The sequence below is a fragment of the Budorcas taxicolor genome, chromosome 1, assembly GCF_023091745.1.
Source record: "Budorcas taxicolor isolate Tak-1 chromosome 1, Takin1.1, whole genome shotgun sequence".
Taxonomy (NCBI): domain Eukaryota; kingdom Metazoa; phylum Chordata; class Mammalia; order Artiodactyla; family Bovidae; genus Budorcas; species Budorcas taxicolor.
In genome coordinates this window covers 192,804,803-192,829,837 of record NC_068910.1, presented here as the reverse complement: position 1 = coordinate 192,829,837, position 25,035 = coordinate 192,804,803, and the positions used below count along the sequence as shown (strand labels likewise).

Below are 25,035 nucleotides of genomic sequence, written 5' to 3'. Positions count from 1 at the left end.
AGGACATTTGACTTGTGGCTTTATGGTGATTGTGTGTTTGGTGGTGGTAGAAAGGAGGCATTTTTTTGCCTATCTTCTACCTCTGGTATTTCACAACTTCCTGGGAAGGAGCCAGAGCTGGAGAAATGCAGACAACAATCCACATAAATAAGAAGTGAAATTGACCTGTGAGTGCTTTCTTTCAGAAGCACTGAGAAGCAGGTGAGCATTTTGCAGTGAATATACTGTAAACCAGATAATTGCCATTCATTGTTCTGAACATCTTGGGATCAAAGGCATGAAATGGAATTTGCAATAAAAATGTATCACACATTTGCTACCCTCTAGAACGAAGTTGATAGCAAAAGCCACAAAGGTTTTATTTATTAGTTTGCCAGTAGAGAAACAAGAATTCGGTGTTTCTATCTGAGGTTAAAAGGAATTTGCACTGCTACCTCCAATCTTCTCACTCACTTTGAATATAACATTTTAAAAGATTCTTCAGTGAGTATGATGGTTGTTTTATGTTTCCATTTGGCTGGGTGATAATACCTAGTTATTCAATGAAACACTCATCTAGGTGTTGCTGTGAAGGCATTTTGGAGATGTGGTTAATGTCTCCAGGCAGAGGAGATGATCCTCAATAATATGAGTGGGCCTCATCCAATCAGATGAAAGGCTTTAAGAGCATTCTGCCTCAGGTGTGTGTGTGTGCGTGTGTTAGTTGCCCAATCATGTCCGATTCTTTGGGACCCATGGACTGTAGCTCGCCAGGCTCCTCAGTCCATGGAATTCTCCAGGCAAGAATACTGGAGTGGGTAGCTATTTCCTTCTCCAGAGGATCTTCCCAACCCAGGGATTGAACCCAGGTCTCCTACACTGCAGGCAGATTCTTCACCATCTGAGCCACCAGGGAAGCCCAAGACTGCCTCAAGACTGTAGCATTAACTCCTGATTGAGCTTCCAGCCTGCAGGCCTACCTCATGGATTTCAGACTTTCCAGTTCCCACAATTGTGTGAGCCAATTCCTTTATATGTGTATATATATATATATATATGTACACACACACACACACACACACACACACACACACACACATACACATAGGCTTCCCTTGTGGCTCAGCTGGTAAAGAATCTGCCTGCAATCCGGGAGACCTGGGTTCGATCCCTGGATTGGAAAGATCTCCTGGAGAAGGGAAAGGCTGTCCACTCTAGTATTCTGGCCTGGAGAATTCAATGAACTATGTAATCCATTGGTCACAAAGAGTCAGACATGACTGAGCGACTTTCACTTCACTTCCGTATGCACACACCCATGCGTATATATACGCACACACCCATGCGTATATATATGCACACACACATGCGTATATATATGCACACACCCATGCGTATATATATGCACACACCCATGCGTATATATATGCACACACCCATGCGTATATATATGCACACACCCATGCGTATATATATGCACACCCATGCGTAATATATGCACACACCCATGCGTATATATATGCACACACACATGCGTATATATATGCACACACACATGCGTATATATATGCACACACCCATGCGTATATATATGCACACACCCATGCGTATATATATGCACACACCCATGCGTATATATATGCACACACACATGCGTATATATATGCACACCCATGCGTATATATATGCACACACCCATGCGTATATATATGCACACCCATGCGTATATATATGCACACCCATGCGTATGTATATGCACACCCATGCGTATATATATGCACACACGCATGCGTATATATATGCACACACATGCGTGTATATATGCACACACATGCGTATATATATGCACACCCATGCGTATATATATGCACACACACATGCGTATATATATGCACACACCCATGCGTATATATATGCACACACATGCGTATATATATGCACACCCATGCGTATATATATGCACACACACGTGCGTATATATATGCACACACATGCGTATATATATGCACACACACGTGCGTATATATATGCACACACATGCGTATATATATGCACACCCATGCGTATGTATATGCACACCCATGCGTATGTATATGCACACCCATGCGTATGTATATGCACACACCCATGCGTATGTATATGCACACACCCATGCGTATGTATATGCACACACATGCGTATGTATATGCAGACACCCATGCGTATGTATATGCACACACCCATGCGTATGTATATGCACACACCCATGCGTATGTATATGCACACACCCATGCGTATGTATATGCACACACCCATGCGTATGTATATGCACACCCATGCGTATGTATATGCACACCCATGCGTATGTATATGCACACCCATGCGTATGTATATGCACACACCCATGCGTATGTATATGCACACCCATGCGTATGTATATGCACACACCCATGCGTATGTATATGCACACCCATGCGTATGTATATGCACACACCCATGCGTATGTATATGCACACCCATGCGTATGTATATGCACACACCCATGCGTATGTATATGCACACCCATGCGTATGTATATGCACACACCCATGCGTATGTATATGCACACCCATGCGTATGTATATGCACACACATGCGTATGTATATGCACACCCATGCGTATGTATATGCACACACCCATGCGTATGTATATGCACACCCATGCGTATGTATATGCACACCCATGCGTATGTATATGCACACACCCATGCGTATGTATATGCACACCCATGCGTATGTATATGCACACACCCATGCGTATGTATATGCACACCCATGCGTATGTATATGCACACCCATGCGTATGTATATGCACACACCCATGCGTATGTATATGCACACCCATGCGTATGTATATGCACACACCCATGCGTATGTATATGCACACCCATGCGTATGTATATGCACACACCCATGCGTATGTATATGCACACCCATGCGTATGTATATGCACACCCATGCGTATGTATATGCACACACCCATGCGTATGTATATGCACACCCATGCGTATGTATATGCACACACCCATGCGTATGTATATGCACACCCATGCGTATGTATATGCACACCCATGCGTATGTATATGCACACCCATGCGTATGTATATGCACACACCCATGCGTATGTATATGCACACACCCATGCGTATGTATATGCACACCCATGCGTATGTATATGCACACCCATGCGTATGTATATGCACACCCATGCGTATGTATATGCACACCCATGCGTATGTATATGCGCGTGTGTATATCTCTGTATATGTGTGTGGATGCTCTACCTCTTTATCTATCTCTACGTCTCCGTCTCCCGCTGGTTCTGTGTCTCTGGAGAACTCTGGCTGTTCTAGAGAACTCTGTTCTGGAGAACTCTGTGTCCACTCAGAGCACTTGGTCCAAGACTCAACCCCCAGGGTTGGAATGGAAACAAATATGTGCTGCTGCACTGACCTCTGGTTGGAAGAGGAATGACCCAAGGGATGGGAACCTCAGTTCTTCCATTAGAGACCATGGCCTTGTATGATTTCCTGAAGTTTCCTGAGCCTCCGTAACATCATCTATGAAATGGTGTCCTTGCAGCCCTCACAGGCGCAGTTGGAAGGATTTAATGAGATCACAACTATAAAGTCTGGCACACAGTAGGCCCTCCAGAATGGCCATTCCTGATTGGTTACATGGTGGTTGTGGTTGAACAATGGCTATTACAGAAAAAGTTGTAGACAGTTATATTTAGTAGCATCAATTCTAAAGTAAGTTACAGGCTAGTTTTAGGGGTTAGAGATGCTTAAAATGCAGTGAAGGATGAGATATTGAAGTAATAACAATCTTGGGGAATTATAGATATAACAATTTAGTGCACACTTCAGTCCGATAATGTTGTTCAGTAGGTAAGACATTTTGTGTGGAAAAGCGAGTTGGCTCTAGCAATTGATGGGAACATTAAACCTTCACAGTCTCTTCCCCCCATCTTCTTGATCTCGGGTGGGCTCAGCCTGCAGTGGCTTGAAGCAGGGTTTTGGTTCTCAGCTAGAGACTGAGGTCAGGTTGGGGGGATGAGGGCACCAACTCTTAGCCATTAGACCAGAGGTCAGTGAAAAGGCCCTGGTCCTTCAGTTTTGCAGAAAAGAATTCTCATGAGGATGGAAAGCAGTGAAACAAGTAAAGTGTTTATTAGGAGGAAAAACATGTAGTACATGTGGATAGACATATGGTGGACTCAGAGTCTCACCCTTGTGGTAATTTAATTCACTTATATGGAGCATTTCTTCTGGGTTTTCTCTGACTAATCATTTTGATTTTCCTGGTTCTGAGTCCATATGGTATATGGACTGAGATATGATATATCTCAGGATCCTCCCATATATACCAGAGCATCTCTCAGCCAAGATGGATTCCACCAAAGAGGCCTATGGGTTGATAGGCTTAGCATCATTCCCCTTTTGACCTCCAAGGAACTTTCTAGTTGGGAGGGTTTCCTTGACTTTGAGACTTAGAAATTTGTGGTCTTTTATCTCTTATCTGAGCAGGGCCCAGCCTTCTCCCTCAATTGTCCTGCTATTGATATTTTGGAGTTTCTGTCCATAGTGAATGAACTCCAGCCACTTACCCCTGGGTTGTTGGTGGGACATCTTCCTCCTACCACATTCCTATTCTAAAAGATTTTTTTTCTTGATTGGGCTCCCAATCTTCTTCTGAGACTTAATCTAATCTTCCTAGCCCACCACTAGACTTATTGGGTAATTAGGGCATTGCCTGTCTGGGGGCATGCTGGGTCCCATGTGGGTCTTGACAGGCTGTGGGTGTTGAGATTCAGAATCAAAAGGGCCTCTGCTGGGGACATTTAAGATGCTCATCTCCACTGAGTCAGCTCTGATCTGGCACCTTGTTTTATCTTCCTCCTGGTAAATGGAATATTGCCTGCCATAACAGTAAACAAAGGATGTCATAGCCATCAGCGATTGCAGCCCTCCAACTTGAGCCAGCAAGCCCTAAGGAAGCTCAGGAGGGATAGAGTACGTGCCATCTAGCAGCTATCAGACTGTAGCCACCTCCCTAAGGTGCTTGCTCCCTGAGGAAACTCGGGATGAGAAAGCACAGGACACTGGCCCCAGATAGCTGAGGTACATATCAAAGGAATGATGTCAGTGAGTCAAGACTCTTGCGCTCTTCTATACATAGAAGAGCACTAAATTCCTTAACTTGAGAACTGTGGTTTAACTAATCATCTTTAATTGAGAGTAATCTTCTGATGCTCTGACTACCTGCCCTTTGTTGCAAACATCCTATGTTTCCTGGCTTTCCCCCTTGCCTCCTAGGAACAATTCTCTCAGGGTGACTTGACTGGATAGTATTTTTATTTTTTTTTGGCTATACCGCATAGCATGTGGGATCTTAGTTCCCCAACCAGGAGTTGAAGCCTTGTCCCTTACATTGGAAGGGCAGAGTCTTAACCACTGGACCACAAGGGAAGTCCCTTTCAGGGTTACTTGAGATGCTGCCTCCTGGGCTTGATGTCCTAAAATTTTCTGCAGAATAAAACAGAATTCTGAACTTTTAAGTTGTGAATAAGGTTTTTCGTCAACATTCCCAATAACCCTGTGAGATTGGTATTACCTCCATTTTATAAAGGAGGGTAAGCAGAGGTCTAGGAAGATTGAAAGAATTGACTAAGATAATCTATTGGTTACATAGTGTCAGGACCATGGCATTAAGCCCAGAACCCCTTGAACCCAATCTCAAGGTCTGTCTTAGGGCAAGCTTTGGGTAATTGGCTTTATTTGGATGGCTTCTTTAGAGGCAACTGAAAAATCTCACTTTTGTGGGATTCTACAGTTCTCCTGTACGCACACAGAGCTTGCTAGCCTTTCTCCTGATCCACATGCCAGTATGCACTGGAATAGTGGTATATGTGTCATCCTCAGGCTGGGGCAATTTAGTTCATGACTTTGAGATAACCCACACTCTAAACAATTCAGTATTTATGGATAGCAAATGACAGATGGAAAGAAAGAAAAAATAGGAACGGTGGATACATGTATGAAAAGATGGACAGAAGGAAAGTGAAACCATCAGGTGGCATTTTCAGGGGTTGGGGGCCTATGAGGAGCTCCAGTCCTTTATGTCTCAGCACAGAAGGAGTTCAGTGAGAGGCAAGGTGATAGATAAGAAGTGATTTATTAGAGTACGATGCTTGTGAGGCTTACAGGTAGGTGAGCAAGAGGGTGCCATGCCGTGAGAACTTAGTGGGCTACAGTTTTATGATTAAAGGAAGAGTGGGGAGAGGGAAGAAACCACCTTCTTCCTCATTCTTGAGTAGATGTCGTGCTTCCATCATCAGCTCCTCTCCCAGGCTGGATAAAGGAGTTGTTTTGTCCCTGGTCCATGATCAAGCTAGGACTGTCATGGCACCATGGAAAAATTATTTCAGGTCTCAGTACAATGAGGGTCTTTGACTTTGAAACATCACCTTTCCCTAAATTATTGGTTTTTTATGTGTGCAGAGAGCATGTCCTAGGGGTCATTAACTTACCTTACTGGGCAGGATGTGGGTCTCTTGCCACCGCTGTTTTACTATTTGGGGCCTCTTGTTCTATTGCAGAGTTTTGTTGCTAAGCAAGCCTGCTTGGTTTTGTGGTTAAGCAAACCTGCTTTCTTGAATAATCATTAACTTACAGGGGTTTCCCATACTTTTTTTTTTTTCTACTTATAACTTCTAATGAGATTAACTATTAAATGATCTGCTTTGTCCCTTTACTCTGTCCCTATCAAAAAGAGAGAGGAAGGGAAGGAAAGCTCTGGTCCACTCTCACTGACTGCAGCCATCAAGTAGATAAGGATTAATGACTCAACCATCTCTTCCTCACTTTTTCAACCCAATTAAAACAGTGTAACTTAAGATTCATCTTTTGTGAATCTTTGCATGTGTGAGTCACACACATGGGATTTGCATTTAAAACTCTCTAATTGGTACCTCTAGCAAGAGATATATATTGCCACTAATTAAGTGATGGCAAATGCCACCCTGTTTTGAGAGACGCACCCTCTTTCTATTTGGGTGATGTCAGAATACCTGCTCATTGGAACTAAAGTGCTGCTAATTGCTTTAGGCATTGGAGGTGCTGGGAGTGCAAAGGAATGCTGACTTCCATTTGTCAAGGTGCTGGGCACTGTGCCAGGACCTGTGGACATCATTGTGACTAGGATGCTCCCTCTCCATGAACTGGGGGAAGGAGAGGCAAGAAACCAGCTAATGGCAGTGCAGCAGTCCTATAACCTGAGAGTAGGCAGTGCAGGAGGATGAGGGGCTCAGAGGAGGGTCACTGGAGGAAGTGGGGCTGGTGTTACACCTGGGAGGTTGAACAGACAGGAGGCAGGAAGAAAGCAGTGTGAGGAGAGGGGTAGTCAACACCATGAGGGCAAAGCCATGGGTCATGGAGGGAGCCAGAGTCTCTGGGTGGCTTCCGTGATCTTGTGGTTAAGAGAACTGCTGATGGACCCGAGGCAGGGAAGCACAGGACCAGATTTGCCCTTAGGCAGGCTTACCTCCACCGAGACAGAGATCCTATCCCACCCTCACTCCCAAGCAAGGAATAAAAATACTTTTTGAAATGCTATGCCATTTATTGTAGTTAGGAACCATTTTATTGTTAAGAACGGACACCCACTCAAACGAGTACAAATTTTCCAAAATGATGGTTGGGGGAAGAATTACGGAAAGACTTCACTTGGCAGCCTCAGATACCCTGCAGCAGGCTGGCAAGTTAGTGAGCAGGTCCTGGACTGGAGAACAGGAGTGGGGAGCAGCCTGTATGTCCCCAGGAGCCTCTTAGGGTGCTTCTCTCTGTATTTGGCTCCCAGATCCTCTGTCTCCTGGCTGATTAGCTTTCTTGGATTTTAATAGCTTGCTGCTGCTGCTGCTAAGTCGCGACCCCATAGACAGCAGCCCACCAGGCTCCTAGCTCCTTCTAAATGTTGGGTTGGGTGATCACTACATGAACACCAGCCCCAACTCCTTATGAACTTTCACCTCAAGTACCCATTACCAAACACATTATAGTTTCTCAGCCTCTTAAATGAAAGTTTAAAGATCCAATTAATTGGCCCAGCCTACTCCACCCACAGATTCCCTGGTCTAGGCAGCTCTACCAGGGGATGAAGTCAGAGGGGAAATTGGACATAACAAGCAAAAGAACAGTCTGTCATTAGAGTGACCTATTTACTAGAATGTAGTTAACCTCACTGGAGCATTTTGCAAGCAGTATGGTATGTTTTTACTCACAATTCACTTTTACCCAGGGAAAGTATTGTAGTTCTGAGGTTCAATGTGCCTAGCAATGGCCAGAGGGTCAACTGTAGGGTATAAATAGGAAGATTCAAAGGATGAATCATCAGCCACTTGGTGCTGAGACTTGGATTGAGTGTTAATGCAGTGTTTCAGAGGTGGAAGCAGAGACAAGAGCCAAGAAGTATTCTCAGGGTACATCTGTGCTCTAGTTAAAGGCACGTGGGGGGGAGGGGGGCAAGACCTAATTTCTGTGTAAATGGAGCAGAAATATCACACTGGTGTTTCCTCTATATAGATGCAAAGATGCAGGCATTTTCCAGAGGCTGAATGAAACTTTGTGGAAAGGACAGTGTTCAACCTTGAGAGGAGTTGTAATGCCAACAGAGACGTTGTCTTATGAACTGATAAGAAGTCAGTTCTGAAGTTACAACCAAATGGAGCAAAGTGTGTGCTGACTGGCCTTGGTCTGTTGAAACACAAAGCAAAACATTTGTCAGGGAAGGGAAGAGATTAAATAGAAAATTATGGCCAAGCCACCAGTGTCAGTATCTATTACATCTTTCTGGAAAAGAGATGGTTCTCCAGTGTAGCTTGAAGACAGAGTTTGGAGGCGGTTCCTGGATGATTGTGTACAAGACAGTAATCCCTAGTTGATGTAGATGATATCCATCAGTCCCACCTCTTGGCTGGCCTTGCCCGTCAAACTATAGTCTCCAAACAAATATAACTATTCATATTCCTCCCTCCACCCACTCCCCATGGTGTAACAGGTGCTTTCCTATGGAGTTCTTGCCCATGCAATGTTCTTTCACTTGGGACCCTCCATATCCTGTATCCCTGCTTAATTCCTCCTGTTTTTGACTTCGGATCTGCTTTCTCCAGGAGTTAATTCTGGATTACCATGGTTGGATGAGTGCTTCTCCTCTCTTTTTCCATAGCACTCTTCTTTCCCTCTTCCTACCTATCTCTTACTATCCTGGTTTCGTGGATCCTTTTCTACTCTGAGAGTCCCTTGAGAATAAGGACTTTATTGTTATCCCATATTTATTGAAGTATAATTTACACACAATACAGTTCACTCTTTTAAAATAGGCATATTGGTAAGTTTCAACAAGGCACAGAGAGGTGTAACCATCACCACAATTGAGATACAGAATAGTTCCCTCATCCAGAAAGTTCCTTGTTCTCCTTGGCAAGCGGACTCTAGCAATTACCGATCTGTTGTCTATCCCAATACTTTGGCATTTTCTGTCCTCTTGCCTGGAAAATCCCATGGGCCGAGGAGCCGGGTGGGCTGCAGTCTATGGGGTCACACAAAGTCGGACACGACTGAAGTGACTTAGCAGCAGCATGGGCTGCTACCAGAGAAGGCAATGGCACCCCACTCCAGTACTCTTGCCTGGAAAATCCCATGGGCGGAGGAGCCTGGTGGGCTGCAGTCCATTGGGTCGCGAAGAGTCGGACACGACTGAGCGACTTCACTTTCACTTTTCATTTTCACACATTGGAGAAGGAAATGGCAACCCACTCCAGTGTTCTTGCCTGGAGAATCCCAGGGACAGTGGAGCCTGGTGGGCTGCCGTCAATGGGGTCTCACAGAGTCAGACACGACTGAAGCAACTCAGCAGCAGCAGCAGCAGCAGCAGAATATCATATGAATGGCATCACACCGCATGTAGTCTTTTGTGTCTGACTTCTTTCATTTCACCAGTGAAATACTTAGGAAATTCACCTATTTTTTTCATCTGGATCAGTTGTTGATTTCTTTTCATTGCTGAGTAGGTGTCCATTATATGGATATATTGCAATTTGTTTATCCATTTGCTAGTTGATGGCCACTTTAGTTTCCACTTTGGCACGATTCTGAACAAAAAAGTCTATGAAAGTTTACCTGCAAGGGTTTTTATGTAATTTGTCTTTTCATTTCTCTTGGGTAAATACTAGGAATGGAGTCGCTGAGCCATTTTATAAGAAATTGCTAAACTATTTTCGAAGTGATTTGATTATTTTACATTCTTACCAGCAATGGGTGAGTTTCAATTGCTTTACATCTTCATCACAACTTGGTATTGTCAGTATCATTTTAACCATTCTAGCAGTGACATGGTGATATCCCACAGTGGCTTTAGCTTACATATCTCAGATAACTATTAATGCTGAATATCTCTTCTCATTCTTATTTGCTGTTTATGCATTTGCTCTGGTGATAAGTGTGTTCAAATTTTTGCCCCTTTGAAAGCAGATTATTTGTCTTTGTTTTGTATGAGTTCTTTTTAAATTTTGGATACAAGCCCTTTATGAGATGTGCTTATTTAATGTTTTCTTCTATTTCTTTTAGAAAGTTGAATGAATCAATTTTATCTTTTATAATTCATACTTGCTTTTGTCCCTTCTAATAAGTCTTCGCCTACCCTAGGGACTCTCAGGGATTTTTCCTATACTTTTTTTTTCAAGGTTTTGTAGTTTTATCTCCTGCATTTAAGACCATGATCTATTTAGAGACACTTTTTGTGTATGATGTGTAGTACGTAGGATTGAAGGGTTTTGTTTTGTTTTTTTTTTTTTTTGATTGTGGATATCCAATGCAGCGTTTAATGAAAGGATTATCTTCTGCCCCATTGAGTTATCTTGGAACCTTTGTCAGAAGTTAATTGACCATATGTATGTATGTCTGTTTCTATACTCTTCAGTCTTTCTTTTGATCTATATGTCTATCTTTATGTTAGTATTACACCGTCTTGATTAGAGTAGCTTTATAAGAAGTTTTAAAATCAAGTAGTTCAAGTCCTCTAACATTACTCTTCTTTTCAAAATTGTTTTGACTATATCAGGTCTTTTTCATATAAATTTTAGGATTAGCTGCTTATCCGTTTTAAAAATTCTGCTATTATTTTGACTTGGGTTGCACTGACACAGATCAAGTAGGACAAAGTTTACATCTTAACTATATCAAGTTTACTAAATTGTGAACATTGCCTATCTTACAACTAAGACCTCTCCAGGTCCTCGTTAAATTCTTTCAGCAATATCTTTGTGTTTTCAATATACAGATCTTACATGTATTTTGTGAAAGTTTTTTAGTATTTTGTGAAAGTTATTTCTAAATGTTTGTGTTTTTGATGCTATAATATTCATATTTTTAAATTCGAACTTCTGTTTATTTCTAATACATAGAAATACAATTGATTTTTGTAGATCAACTTTCTAACCTGTGACTTTCATAAACTCATATATTAGTTCTAGTGGCACTTTTGTAGACTCCATAGAATATGCTTCACTGATAAGCATGTTCTCTGAGAATAAAAACAATTTAAACTTTCATTTCCAAACCAAGTGGGTAAACATTCACTCTTTAATCATTATGATGTTAGCTATAGGTTTTTATACAAATTCTTTAGCTGAGTAAGTTTCTTTCTACTTTTTATTTGCCAGTGGCTTTAGTTATAAATGGATGTTGAATTTTGTCAAATGCTTTTTTCAGTGACATTTTCCCCCATTTTACTGCCAATATTTAGACTCTTTTTGCACATTTTAAGTACTCCATAGATATTTGTTGAACGAATGAAGCTGAATTAAATACCTCCGAAGTGGGTACGTCTCAACCACTGAGAGCATGAGATGAGCCAGGGGGACTTAAGAGTATTTAAATGCCTCGTTGTACCAGGAGTGCTAGATTTGACTAAATGATCATGCAGTTTTTCACACTATTCCAATCAAGTGTCTCTATTTTACAAATGAGGGATAAGTAATATATGGAAAGATTAAAATCTATAGTATTGTCAGGATATGGGGAAGAATTCCTGTGTTTCATTACTTGACAAAAATAAAAAAAAAGACAGTCATTAAGTTCAGAACACCAAAAATATACAAAGGAGGCTGGCTCCAAATATGATGCAAGTTAAAATGGAGGACAACTCAGCCATTTGATGGAATAAATGAATCAAGAATCCAACTGATCTGGATACAAGGAATGGTGTTCTTGAATTGACAGTTAGACCTCCAAGAAGGAAAAGTAATCCATGCCCAATACTTGGATTAGCCATGAACTGTATCCTCATAATCAAAATAATGTCAGTTTTATGTACTGATTTGCAACCCTGGGGATGTGATCTATACACAAAACAAAGATTTCATTTGGGTTGCTCATCAAGATGCAAATGTTTATCAATGTTGACAAAACAGAAGTTGAGATAGATCTGAAGGAAGTTAGAAAGTAGGAGAGGGATGAAGAAATTTTAGGACAATGAACCTTCTTATTTTCTAAAAATGGAACGTTTAAACCCCTCTGAGACTCAGTTCCTCACCTGTACATGATATGAAGGGGTATCTCGAGGGGTTGTTGGGAAGATTAAAGAATGTATCTTAAATGCCTAATGTGTGGTAGGTACTCAACTAACAGTAGTAGTGATAAAGAGGAAAATCCTCACTAATGGGGAAGAGGTGTCAACTTTTCAACATTAGGGTCTATAAAGCACCTTTCCTGTAGGCATTGTCACTGCCCAAAGAGCAGCGGTGAATCTGAGTGATGAAAAGTCAGGGGCTATGTATTCAGCCCAGGACACCTGAATGACACGACAACCCTATGGGTGGCGTCATCATCCCCATTTTACAACTGAGGGAGTTGAGATACTGAGTGGCCAATGGACTTGCAGGGGATCAGCCCTCAAGTGACTGAGCCAGGGCTGAAACCCAGCAACTATGCCTCTAGATTCTGTTGTCTGCCACTGAGCCGAGTGGCACATGAATCTGAAGCACTGGGTGAGCTCCTGGCATATCTTTTGTACACATTTCTAATAAATAGGCCCCTGGGTTTAATTAAAGGAAAAAAAAGATTAATTATTTTTCCCAACAGTTGCAAATTATTTACATTTCATTTGTGTTGATGGCTAATAAAAGAGCAGAGGAGCATGGGGACAGCCCAGAGTGGCTGTAACTCTTCCAGAGTCCAAATGAAGCACTGGTTTGAATGCCAACGTGTGAGCATGGATGAGCCCGCTGCCACATTAAAAAGACCTGTTCTAGGCAGAGGGGCTCTCTTCCCTGGGCCTGATTCAACCTTCAGAAATAGGTTTCAGGGATTTATTGTCTCACAGTGCTAGGCCAAAAGTCTGAAATCAGATTGTCAGCAGGACCATGATTGCTCTGAAAGTCTCCCTGATAGCTTTCAGTAGTTCCTCGGGTGTGGAAGCACAGCTTCAGTCTTCATATGGTGATCTCCCTGTGTGTATGTCTGTCCCTCTCTGTGTGCACATTTCCCCCTTTCATAAGGACACCAGTCATTTTGGATTAGGGCCCACCCTAATAACCTCATTTTACTTGATTACCTCTATATAAAGACCCTATCTTCAATTAAGGCCACATTCCAAGGTACTGGAGGTTAAGAATACAATGTGCTGGGAGGATGTACCTCAACTACTAACATATTTTAAGTGTATTAATTGTATATTATGTAGTGTATCATTCAACTGGTCAAATTATTGAAGAGTATTTGCAAATGCTAGGTGATTTAGACAATCTAGATAGACTCAATCTTTCATTGATCAGAAAATATTCAAATGTGTGCGATATCTTCACATATATTTTGGTACTTATCCATATATATGTATATAAATGTCAATAATAACTCCTAATGATGGATCGGATAAGGTTAAGGTAAAAAAATCCCCGTACGCAGTTGTAATCTGCTATTTTGTTGATTGATAACAAGCTTTCACTCTGAAACATCTATGAATAGTAGCATTTGAGAAATAAAGCTTTGGATCAATTATTTAAAATATCTACACTAGGCATCTGCATGCTTCCCTGGTGGCTCAGATGGTAAAGAATCTGCCTGCAATGTGGGAGATCCAGGTTCGATCCTTGGGTTGGGAAGATCCCCTGGGAAGAAAATGGCAACCCACTCCAGTATTCTTGCCTGGAGAATTCCATGGACATAGGAGCCCAGCAGGCTATAGTCCACGGGTTGGATAGTCACAAAGAGTTGAATATGCCTGAGTGACTAACACACATACATACACATGCTAGGCATCTAGAAATAGAAATAATGGGATTTTAGCAAATTCATAATATTATTATGGATTGGTTATTCAAATGATGATATTAAAAGTCAATCTTTGTTCTATTGTTTCCATTGTTTTCCAGTGAACAAGCACAAACCATGGATAGAGACTTCATATCATGGAGTCATAACAGAGAACAATGACACAGTCATTTTGGACCCACCATTGGTCGCCCTGGATAAAGATGCACCGGTTCCTTTTGCAGGTGAGATGATGGCTTAGCATGGTCAGGCTGCACTCACTTGAGAGATGTGTCGAGAAACCTCCACGATTTTTTTGCTGTTGTCACCACCTGTGCCTTTCACAGATGAGTCTGTGCTTTCAAAACTGGGTTTCTTCTGATTCCTTGTAAATTCTATACCTCCTTATGGTCTTTCTCCTTGGTGTTGCCTCCAATGCAAGACTCTTATATGTTCTTCTGAGAGATGGTGTATGATATATTGCTCAAGTAGTCCCTGAAGTTGGAATAGTTGGGCCAGCAAGGTCCATAGGGGATTTTCCCTCTAGAAAGTTGACTCATACACATGAGAAGATGTGTGACCCACTGTCCCCACTACTCACGATCATGGGCAGATGTAGACTTGTAGCTTGGTGGATTGACAAGAGAAAAAGGAAAGAAAAAAGTATCAGGAGTTATTTGTTAAGGGTCATGCCCTTGAGCTTCAAAATGGGTGTCCCATTTGGAGAAGGAATCTGGAGGCAGGGCCATTTTGTCCTTGCAGCTTGTAACTAAAGAGCCTTCTCAGTGTCATCAAGATGACTGCTGCTTCCTCCTTTAACCTCCTGCAAGGGCCAAGTCCCCAGAAGGGTGTGTAAAGAAGATGGTTATGTCTCATGTTTCCATAGATTTTGGCAAAGAAAAGGGGATGGGTGATGGCAAGGGGAGGAGGGGTTGGACAAAGAATTTCTGAAGATGCCTACATCATGAGTGATATTGTTAACATTTTATAACTGTCAGGAGGAAGACAGGAAATTTAATGAAGGTTTTCAAGATTTCTGGAAGATTGCTTTATGATAGATGGGTGCCAAGCTGAGGTTTTCACCATGATGAAGTCTATTTTTTCTGACAGTTTGCCTGTTACTTTATGAGCTGCTTGGGCAGAAAAAATTGGCTCTTTCACACTTCTAAGAGATAAGCTTTGTGAAGGCCTTTTTTTCATTACAGAACATTTTATAAAGTAAGGAATGAGGGGTGAGCAAAATAGGGAAGTTCAGCCTTATGTGAAGATAAACCCATAAGTATTCTTGCAGAGCATGGGGGAGACTCTCAGAAGAAGGCCTCATCTTTGTTTTATGCAGAATGATAGCCACAAAGAGTAACTAACTGTGACTTCCATGGTGTTTAGAATTGGGGCATTTCCATATATTTTCCGGCCATCCTCAGAGGTCCCAACTCAACAAAATGCCACTTGGCAGTGTAAATCCCATGCTGTCTTTTCCACAAAACATGAAATGTCTTCCCTAGACCTTCTTTGTCAGTTCCAGGAATATTCCAACTCATCCCTTTCTTGGACATAACTAAACTATATTGGGGTTAATCAGCAATTCTCATCAACCCTCTGGAAACAAACACTAGCAAAATTGTTTGGGTTATGGAAATGTTTGAATTGGCATGTGATGTGTGCTTTAAAAAATTAAGTGGAGACAATATTTAGAAGTTGAGATATTTTGCATAAAACTGCAGGATTCTGCTTTATCTTGATGAGTCAGATCTGAAGTATCTGAAGTACTGAGTTGTGGCTTCCCTGGTTAGATGGAATATGTACAAGTCCTTTATTTATCTTTCCATTCAAGTGTGTGAACCCTGTTTAAGACATAGAGAGAAAACTAATGACATATTAAATGAGAAGTATATGGATGCTGTTAAGTCGCTGTAGTGTAGTGAGGCTAACACTTTAAAAATGAAGGATGTGTCTGAGTAGTCATTGTGTCTGCATCAGTGTAACCCTGTTCTCATCCAGTAGTGAACTAGGAAACTGAGGTTGTTGATTAAGCTGTTTTACAGTTAAGTTATAGACTCTGTAATGTAAAGACCAAAGTGGGAAAAAAAGTTTTTTAAGCAAATCTGGTATTGGGAAGTTTGGATTTACAATGACTTACCTTCCTTGGTTGTTGACCTGAAGGACACTTAATCATTTCACCTGAAGACTGACCAAAGGATTTTCTTCAATTCTAAATCCATCAAATACTCTAAACTTGGAGTTGAATTCTAACCATTAAATGTGACCACAGGTTTTCTGACACTTGAAAGTAAGGTTGGCTTCTAAGTGAAGCCCTGAGCAGTCTCTCTGAAGACAATCTCTACACTCCTCTTGATATTTACAGCTGAATTTTTAAAAACTCTAGCTTAACGCATCAAAAATATAATCTTCCAAGCTCTTAAGAGTGAAAAATAAAGGTGCTTTTGAGAATGGTCAAAGCTATTTTTCTCAGCATTATTTATGATCGGCTCTAAGACAGGACATAGACACTAGTCATCCATCCACGCTGCAGGCGTTTATTTTAAAACATTTATCTTAAAAAGAAAATACTGAAGATTTATTTCAGATTCCTATCATTCTCATAAAATTGAAAAATTCATATCTACCAGCTGCATCATTTCCCGAAGTCAACTGCAGCTTTTGGTGCCCCTTATCAACTGCTCTGGTATTGTGTGTCAGGCTTTCCACCCTCATCCCAGTGGTCTTTATTTCCACTTAGCCGGTGAGATGAGTTATAAGCTCATGGGGGGATGGTTCCAACCACGTCACTTTTGCTCTGTCTTGTTTCTCTTGAGATGTCCCTCCTTTAAAATAAGTTTTTTAATAAAAATTTCCTGTGTAAGGTATCATTCATTTAAATAAAAATCATGATTGCATTTTGTGGATAAATGCAAAATCCAGGGATGTAAAATAGCTTTCATTGTGTATCTCCTGATTATGACAATCATGTTTATTATAGAATATGTGAACATTTCTTACTCCCAGAGAGAGCCTCTGTAACATTATAGTGTATTTCCTTCCAGTTGTTGTTCTACTTTGTTTTAATCTAAAAATTTTGATCACACTTCATAGTCAATATTATAACTTATTTTTCCTGCTAAACTAAGAAATATATATCATTTTATTAAGTACTCTTCTGCAACTCATTAAATGGCTGCATGATTTCTGACTCAATGAATATTCTATAGTTTACTGTTTTTTTTTTCCAACTTTATTGAGATATAATTGACATATAATGTGTAAGTTTAAGGCATACAACGTGTTGCCTTGATACAGTCACATGTTACAAAATGATTATCCTCATGGTCCATGGGGTCGCGAAGAGTTGGACACGACTGAGCTACTTCCCTTTCACTTTTCACTTTCATGCATTGGAGAAGGAAAGGGCAACCCACTCCAGTGTTCTTGCGTGGAGAATTCCAGGGATGGGGGAGCCTGGTGGGCTGCCATCTATGGGGTCACACAGAGTCAGACACGACCAAAGTGACTTAGCAGCAGCAGCAGCAGCAGCAGCAGTGTTAACTAACATCTCTACCACCTCACATAATTGCCACTTACTTTTGTGGTGGAAATATTTAAGGTCTACTGTCTTAGCAATTTTCAAGTGTATAATATAGTATTGTTAACTTTAATCACCATGCTGTGATCCATTAGATCCCCCAAGTTTACGACTGGAACTTTGTACGCTTTGACTGACATCTCCCTATTTCCTCACTTCTGACCCCTTTTAACCACCATTCTGCTCTGTTTCTATGAGTTCAGCTTTTTTAGGTTCCACATATAAGTGACATTTCAGTGTTTGTCATTCTGTCTGACTTATTTCAGTAAGTGTTCCTGCCCTCCAGGTCCATCCATATTGTCACAAATGGAAGGATTTCCTTCTTTCCTTCATGGCTGAATGATGTTTGTATATATTTCTTTATTCATCCAGACAGGTAGTTTCTATATCTTGGCTATTGTGAATAAAGCTGCAATGAACCTGGGAGTACAGATACCTCTTCAAGACTCTGATTTCATTTCCTTAGGATATATAACCATAAGTGAGATTACTAGATCATATGGTAGTTTGGGTTTTTAATTTTTTGAGGAACCTCCATGCTGTATAACCATCACAGGATGGTTATACCAATTTTCATTCCCATCAACTGTACTTTAGGGTTTGTTTTTCTCCACATCCTCACCAACACTCATTAACTCTTGTCTTCTTGATGGTGGTCATTCTAACTGGTATGAGATGATGAACAATTTGTTTATTTCTGGTCTTTCTTATTACAACGTGTGTCTATATTTCTGATTCTATCACTTGGATGGATTTCAGGATTAGAATTAATTGGTCAAGTATTTTAAAGTTCTGAAACATATTAAATTGCTTTCCAGAAAATTTGAATGTACTTGCAGTCACATTCACACAAATCTCTCTCATTCCCTGACCCTATATGGCTCATTCTAATGGTGTGGAATCTTATTTTATGACAATAAGATGCAATCACCAATTACGTAGTCTCAGTCTTTTTTTTTTTTTTTTTTTGGATTGTTTATTTATTTGGCTGCTTTGGGCCTTAGTTGCAGCACATAGGACCTTTTGTGTGGTATGTGTGGTCTAGTTCCCTGACCAAGGTTCAAACCCAGGCCCCCTGCATTGGGAGCATGAAGTCCTAGCAATGGGCCACCAGGGCAGTCCCAGTAGTCTCACTGTTTTCATTCGTTGAATAAATATATAAGCTTCCCAGGATTGTTGTGTTGGTTAAATTTAAAGAATGCTGCAATAGTTCAAAATATAGTAAAACTTTTGTTGATTTGAGTTGCTTTTTCACAATGCTTGTCTTCCTTTCATGGAGGAGATCACTAACTCACAGGGAGCCCGAGAAAATTGCTCAGTGTCCCAGAGGAGGCCAGCCGTGGGTCTGGGAGTGGAGCACGGGGCTCTCATCCTTGCTGTGAGTTCCCGTTCCCTGTGATATTTGTTTGATTCCTGCCCCAGTTGATTAGCAGAGACACTCTCTCTCAGTCAATGAAACCTCTCTCAGACCTCAGTCAAGTCCATTAGACCTGACTCAGTTCTCAACCTGGTGTCTAAGCTCAGCGGACACAATCTTAGAGAATCAGATACAGAAGAATCCTTGAGTCATAATGAAAATTCTGTCCACTGCATGGCAAAAAAATGATAATGAAAGCAAGCTGGGCACACCGTGAACTTATTAAATTCTGCACGAGCCCCACTGAGGCCTGTTAGGAAACTGTGGAGACTTTTAAATTTGAAGGGAATTAGATTACCTTTCAGAGATAATAGAACTGCTCATTTGTCTACATTGGGCCAGTCTGGACCTGTCTTTTGTGAGGATAGGGCTGCAGAGAATGATCAGGCATAATTGGCTGGCTTCTCAGCCTGGGTGACTCTCTGAAGGCTGCCCAGAAAATTGCCTGGGATATGATTTGGCCTGGTTTGATTAGCTGGTTATAGCAGAAGGCACCTTTTCCTCCATGGTTATTTCTCTGGGTCCTCCTTGTTCTGCTCAGCATCTACCAATCTCGCTCCCTCCTTGTCTTTGGATCAACCCAGGGCCTTTGTTCAGGCTTGGACTCCACAGCTGCCTGATGGCAGAGACCCTCCTCGGGGGTCTGTACAGCAGTAGTGTCTTATGATGATAAAAGAATCCTACTTGTGAGCAGTCCCAGGCTCTGATCAGACACACATGGATTCGCAGTTTGGCTCTGCCATTAACAAGGTGTATGGTCTCAGATAAGGAACTGAACTCCTCTGAGGGGTTGCTAAGTCACTTCAGTCATGTCTGACTCTGTATGACCCCATAGATGGCAGCTCACCAGGCTCCCCCGTCCCTGGGATCCTCCAGGCAAGAACACTGGGGTGGGTTGCCATTTCCTTCTCCAGTGCACTCCCTCATCCCTGGGATCCTCCAGGCAAGAACACTGGAGTGGGTTGCCATTTCCTTCTCCAATGCATGAAAGCGAAAAGTGAAAGTGAAGTCGCTCAGTCATGCCCGACATAGCGACCCCATGGACTGCAGCCCACCAGGCTCCTCTGTCCACGGGATTTTCCAGGCAAGAGTACTGGAGTGCATTGCCCTTGACTTCTCTGCTCTGAGGGGTAATTTATTTATATTTAATAAAATAGGGGTAAACACAGTACCTGGGGCTTCCCAGGTGGCTCGGTGGTAAAGAATCTGCCTGCCAATGCAGGAGATGCAGGTTTGATGTGCTGGGTTGGAAAGATCCCCTGGATAAGGAAATGGCAACCCCCTCCATTATTCTGGCCTGGGAAACCCATGGACAGAGGAGCCTGGCGGGCTACAGTTCATTGGATTACAAGAATCAGACACGACTTAGCGACTGAACGACAACAAACATAGTACCTACTCCTGGGTTAATATGTGGATTAAGTAAGATACTAATACCAAGTGCCAAGAGCACTAGCAGCCAAAGGATGCCCAGTGTGTCATGGTTCTGATGATCCTAGCAATGGTAGTAATGAGAGTAATCAAGAGTAACAATAATTCTCACACTCATCAATAAGCCATGTTTTATTCATTTTAGCTTGATTATAATGAAGTGATATCATCTGTGGTGCTGATATTAAGGAAAGAAGAAAAGCAAGTTCAGGGATTTTTGGAAGGCTTGATGTAGTCACCCACTTGTACCATCAAGCTATGCTGCCTGGATTTTCTGGTTATATGTTGACTAATGCTGGGGAAAATCATTTATGAATTGTGTGGAACTCTGGAAACTTTAGTTGAAATGTTCTACCTATCATTTATCCCTGTGGAATAACCTATTAGGTGTGAACCGTGTGCTCTTTTGTTATAAATACATACATGCACACACACACACACACACACACACACACACAGAGGTGTGTGTGTAAGATGCTAGATGCATAGAATTACATCCAAGCCTTTCACCAACCTTGTGGAACAAGTGGGTCAGCTATTATGATTTTGTTTTGCAAATAAGGACATTGAGACTTGGAAAAATTAAGCAACTGTTCTAGGTTGCCAAACTAAGCCCTGTCACTCAATTCCAGACTCTCAGACTCCAAGTCCTGCCTCCTTTCCCCTCTACCAATTTTCCAATGTGTGAGGCATATCTCAATGGCAGTACAAGATTCCCATGGTACCTGGACATACTGTTAAAGAAAGTTGAATTCCATGTTAAGTCATTTCCATTTAAGTTCTTTTTCGAATCTTTCTGAATCTATCAAGGAGAATGTGCAGTTGGGAGGATCAAAATGTCGTTAGCACCCTCAAATACTTGCTAATCTGTCTTTTTTGACAAAGACAGAGCAAGCTCCATCCCATAGCACTCCATGGGCAACCATGTTGTGCTAGAATTTTAATAACATTCTGTTGTATTTTATTTAGATTATGCTCTATTGGGGGCACATATTGCTGGCTTTTTACTTTTCTTTCTGAATACATTTACTGAAGTTTTAAAACCCCAATTTAAAGAAAAAGTGTAAGTAAGTAAGTATTTAGGTAGTTTATGGCAGCAGCAAAAACTGTGAAAGAAGTCTTGAGTACCACATGGGATACTGTGAAACAGCCACATCTGGGCATCACTGCCCCATCCAGCAACCTCAGGACCACCTGCACTGGACACAGCCATCTTCAGTCTGTCCCACCCCACAACTCTCTGAGCTCTTGTCCAAGCAGCAGAGGGGCCATCTATGTCAGCCTCACTGTGGATGTGCCTTTGTGTTCCAAGTTGGTTGGTGTACGGTGTTATCCCTGAGGACCAGAGGCTGATGTCCCATCCTGTTCTCTGAGCATCAGTTGGTCTCAACCAAAGTTCAGTGCAGAGTAGGCCAGGCAGAGAATTGGGTTCAGACTTAGCTCTGGAATCTACAATGTGGGCTGTTGCCTTGGACTTCACAGAGTTGGAATCTAGCATAAACAGGAAACAGAAGAATATGGACCAGCATCTATGCATTCAAGTACTAAACATCTTAGGCTTCCCTGCTAGCTCAGCTGGTAGAGAATCTGCAATGCAGGCGACCCCAGGTTGATTCCTGGGTCAGGAAGATCCACTGGAGAAGGGATAGGCTACCCACTCCAGTATTCCCAGGCTTCCCTGGTGGCTAAGCTCGTAAAGAATCTGCTTGCAATGCAGGAGACCTGGGTTTGATCCCTGGGTTGGGAAGATTCCCTGGAGACAGAGGTGTCATTGGGCTTCCCTGGTGACTCAGATGGTGAAGAATCTACCTGCAATGTGGGAGACCCAGGTTCAGTCCCTGGGTCGGGAAGATCCCCTGGAGAAGAGAATGGCTACCCACTCTACTATTCTTGTCTGGAGAATCTCATAGACAGAGAAGCCTGACAGGCTACAGCAATAACCTGAACAGACTTTTTGGCCAACCCAATACGTGTGAATAGAATAAAAATAAAGAACAAAAGAAAAAGAAAACAGTATACCCATACTTCTAAAACCCTGCCAGACCATTTTTATTCATGTCTGGATACATAGTTCTTATTCATCTGGAGTATATATGGGGTCAGTCTTTGTGTTTTTTTCTTTTCACAGAATGGTTTTCCAAGAAGATTGAAACATATTCAAAAATACTAACATGTAGGCATAATTGTATATCATATGGCCATATCATGGTTTACTTCACCTTTCTACTATGTTTTGTATATTTGAGTTGTTTACACGATTTTTCCATTAAAAAAAATAATACTGCCATGGGCAAGTTTGTTTAAAACAACTTTCTTATATAAACATAGGAGTCAGGATTTTATGTTTATGGTTTAGTTCATAAATAGCAAAAAACAGATGTGTTCTCTTTTCAGTGACAGATTTGAGCTTGTGTTGTCAAATGTTTTTGCTGATATAATCTGTGTTTGCGCAATTTCCAAGCAGATGGCAGGGTTCAGATTAGACAAAGACAGGGAAGTAAGGGCTAGACAGGAGTCCCATACCTGTCTGCAACCTGTGGCAGAGTCCTTGGTCCCATCTCCATAGTCTTCAGGCCTCCATCCCTATGGTAAAGTCTCCCCCTCACTATAGTGACCGTGATCTGAAAGTTTCCAGCTGTAGGTCAGCTGTGATTTGAGAACAATACAGGAGTTATTTGAAAGCTGAAAAAAAATGGGGGTGCAACAACCAGTCAGTAAACCAGAATATCTGGTCAAGTTGATGCTTGTGATCACGAGGGAGATGGGGTGGGAGGTGACTTTGAAAAGGTTCATGTGTAGTCCCCAGAAGCAGAAAGGCTTATCAGACCGCATCTGTGCTCCCAATTCTGCTGCTGCTGGAGGGGTTTGCCGGGCAGACTGGGAGAAAGAAAGACCTGATGCATCCATCCCTCTGGAATTAAAGTGTTGCTTATCTCTGCTCCTTGGTTCTCTTTGTTCTACCCACTTGGTAGCTGCCAGCCTTGACAGTGATTGATGCGGAATTGGGGGCATAATGGGGGTCCTTTCTTGGTCATCCCTTCACAGGCACTGCATTCATTCCAGTTTTCTCCTCTCACTCATTTTCTGTCTCCCTTCTTTCTGCTGAGGGCCGAGCGCTTCAGGAGGCAGATCTTAGCGCCACGGGGGTGGACAGGGGCCGTCATATCATCCTCAGATGCCAGGAGACTGGGGCACGAAGCCTTCGCCTCACTGAGCAGAGAACACGGCACTCCTGCTGCCGTGCTCTGTAGGGTGAAGCCACTCTGCCCAAGGGAGACTAAGGAACTTCCCTGGATCTCTGTTGCCCATGACTTTGGGGTCTTTGCCTTGAATTGTTTCTCTCAGTTATGACAAAGCCTTCCACTTTTTTCTTCTTATTAATTATTCTCTTTGTCCACCTGAAACTGAAGCTCTCTGTGTGTCCCCTGCCATGTGGCCTTTTGTGGTTGTTGGTTTTAACTTGTTTCATGTTGCAGGCTATGTATCTGCTCAGCCTTGGTAAGTTTCAGATGGCCCATCTCTTAAAGATTCTACTGGTCAGTTCTCCTCCATCACACTCTATGCTTAATCCTGGTATACCAGGCCTCTCCACAGGAGCCTGGTTGGACTAGGTTCTTGGGCAGCAGCTGGAGACCCTATGGATGGTCATACAAGCTGTCTTGGTGTTGGAGGGTCAAGGATGGCTGAACTCGAGCCAGATACAGGGGAAGGAGCACAGGAGCAAGGGGTGGTCAGTCAAGGAGGAAGAAGGGGATGACAACAGGGAATGGACGTCATGGTCTGACTGGAGGTAGGAAACAATTCACCAGTGACCGTGACCTTCTAGATGAGAAAACTGGCAAGGTCATGTTCCAGGTAAAACTAACAATTAAGGGGGAACCAGTGGATACTGTGGGTGTTCTCCATCAATAAGACTGAAGAGTAAGGGACATTCAGGGAGAAAAACGATGCTGGCTTGCCTAGGACCACAAGTTTCCTAGGTTGTGGGACTTTTGGTGCCAAAACTGAGAAGGTCCTGATAAACTGGAGTGAGTTAGTCACCCTAATAGGAGGGAGGTGGGGTCCTGGGTTGGAAAACTTGCATGCTGGCCCTAGGAGAGATTTTGAGAGAAGCCCTTGGATGTGAGAATTTCAAGTCTCCTGGATTCTGAATTAATGACAATATACTAAAACAAGATGAAAAGTGCATAAAATCAGTACTAATAGCAGAGCTGTTGCCAGCCATATGGCAACTGTGCCAGTTAGAAACAGGTGCCCCTTCTTTCAGATAGACACTGCCCTGCCGGGGTCCAACCCCGGTGGAT

General features: G+C 42.2%; 1 protein-coding gene across 1 annotated transcript in view; it reads left to right on the top strand.

The window, feature by feature from the left end:
- CLSTN2 (calsyntenin 2) overlaps positions 1-25,035 on the top strand; it is a 731,451-nt gene that overhangs the window by 265,404 nt on the left and 441,012 nt on the right. Inside the window, exon 2 of the mRNA XM_052642128.1 lies at positions 14,426-14,548. Within this exon, the coding sequence (XP_052498088.1) occupies positions 14,426-14,548 (123 nt within the window). The remainder of the gene's footprint in view (positions 1-14,425; positions 14,549-25,035) is intronic.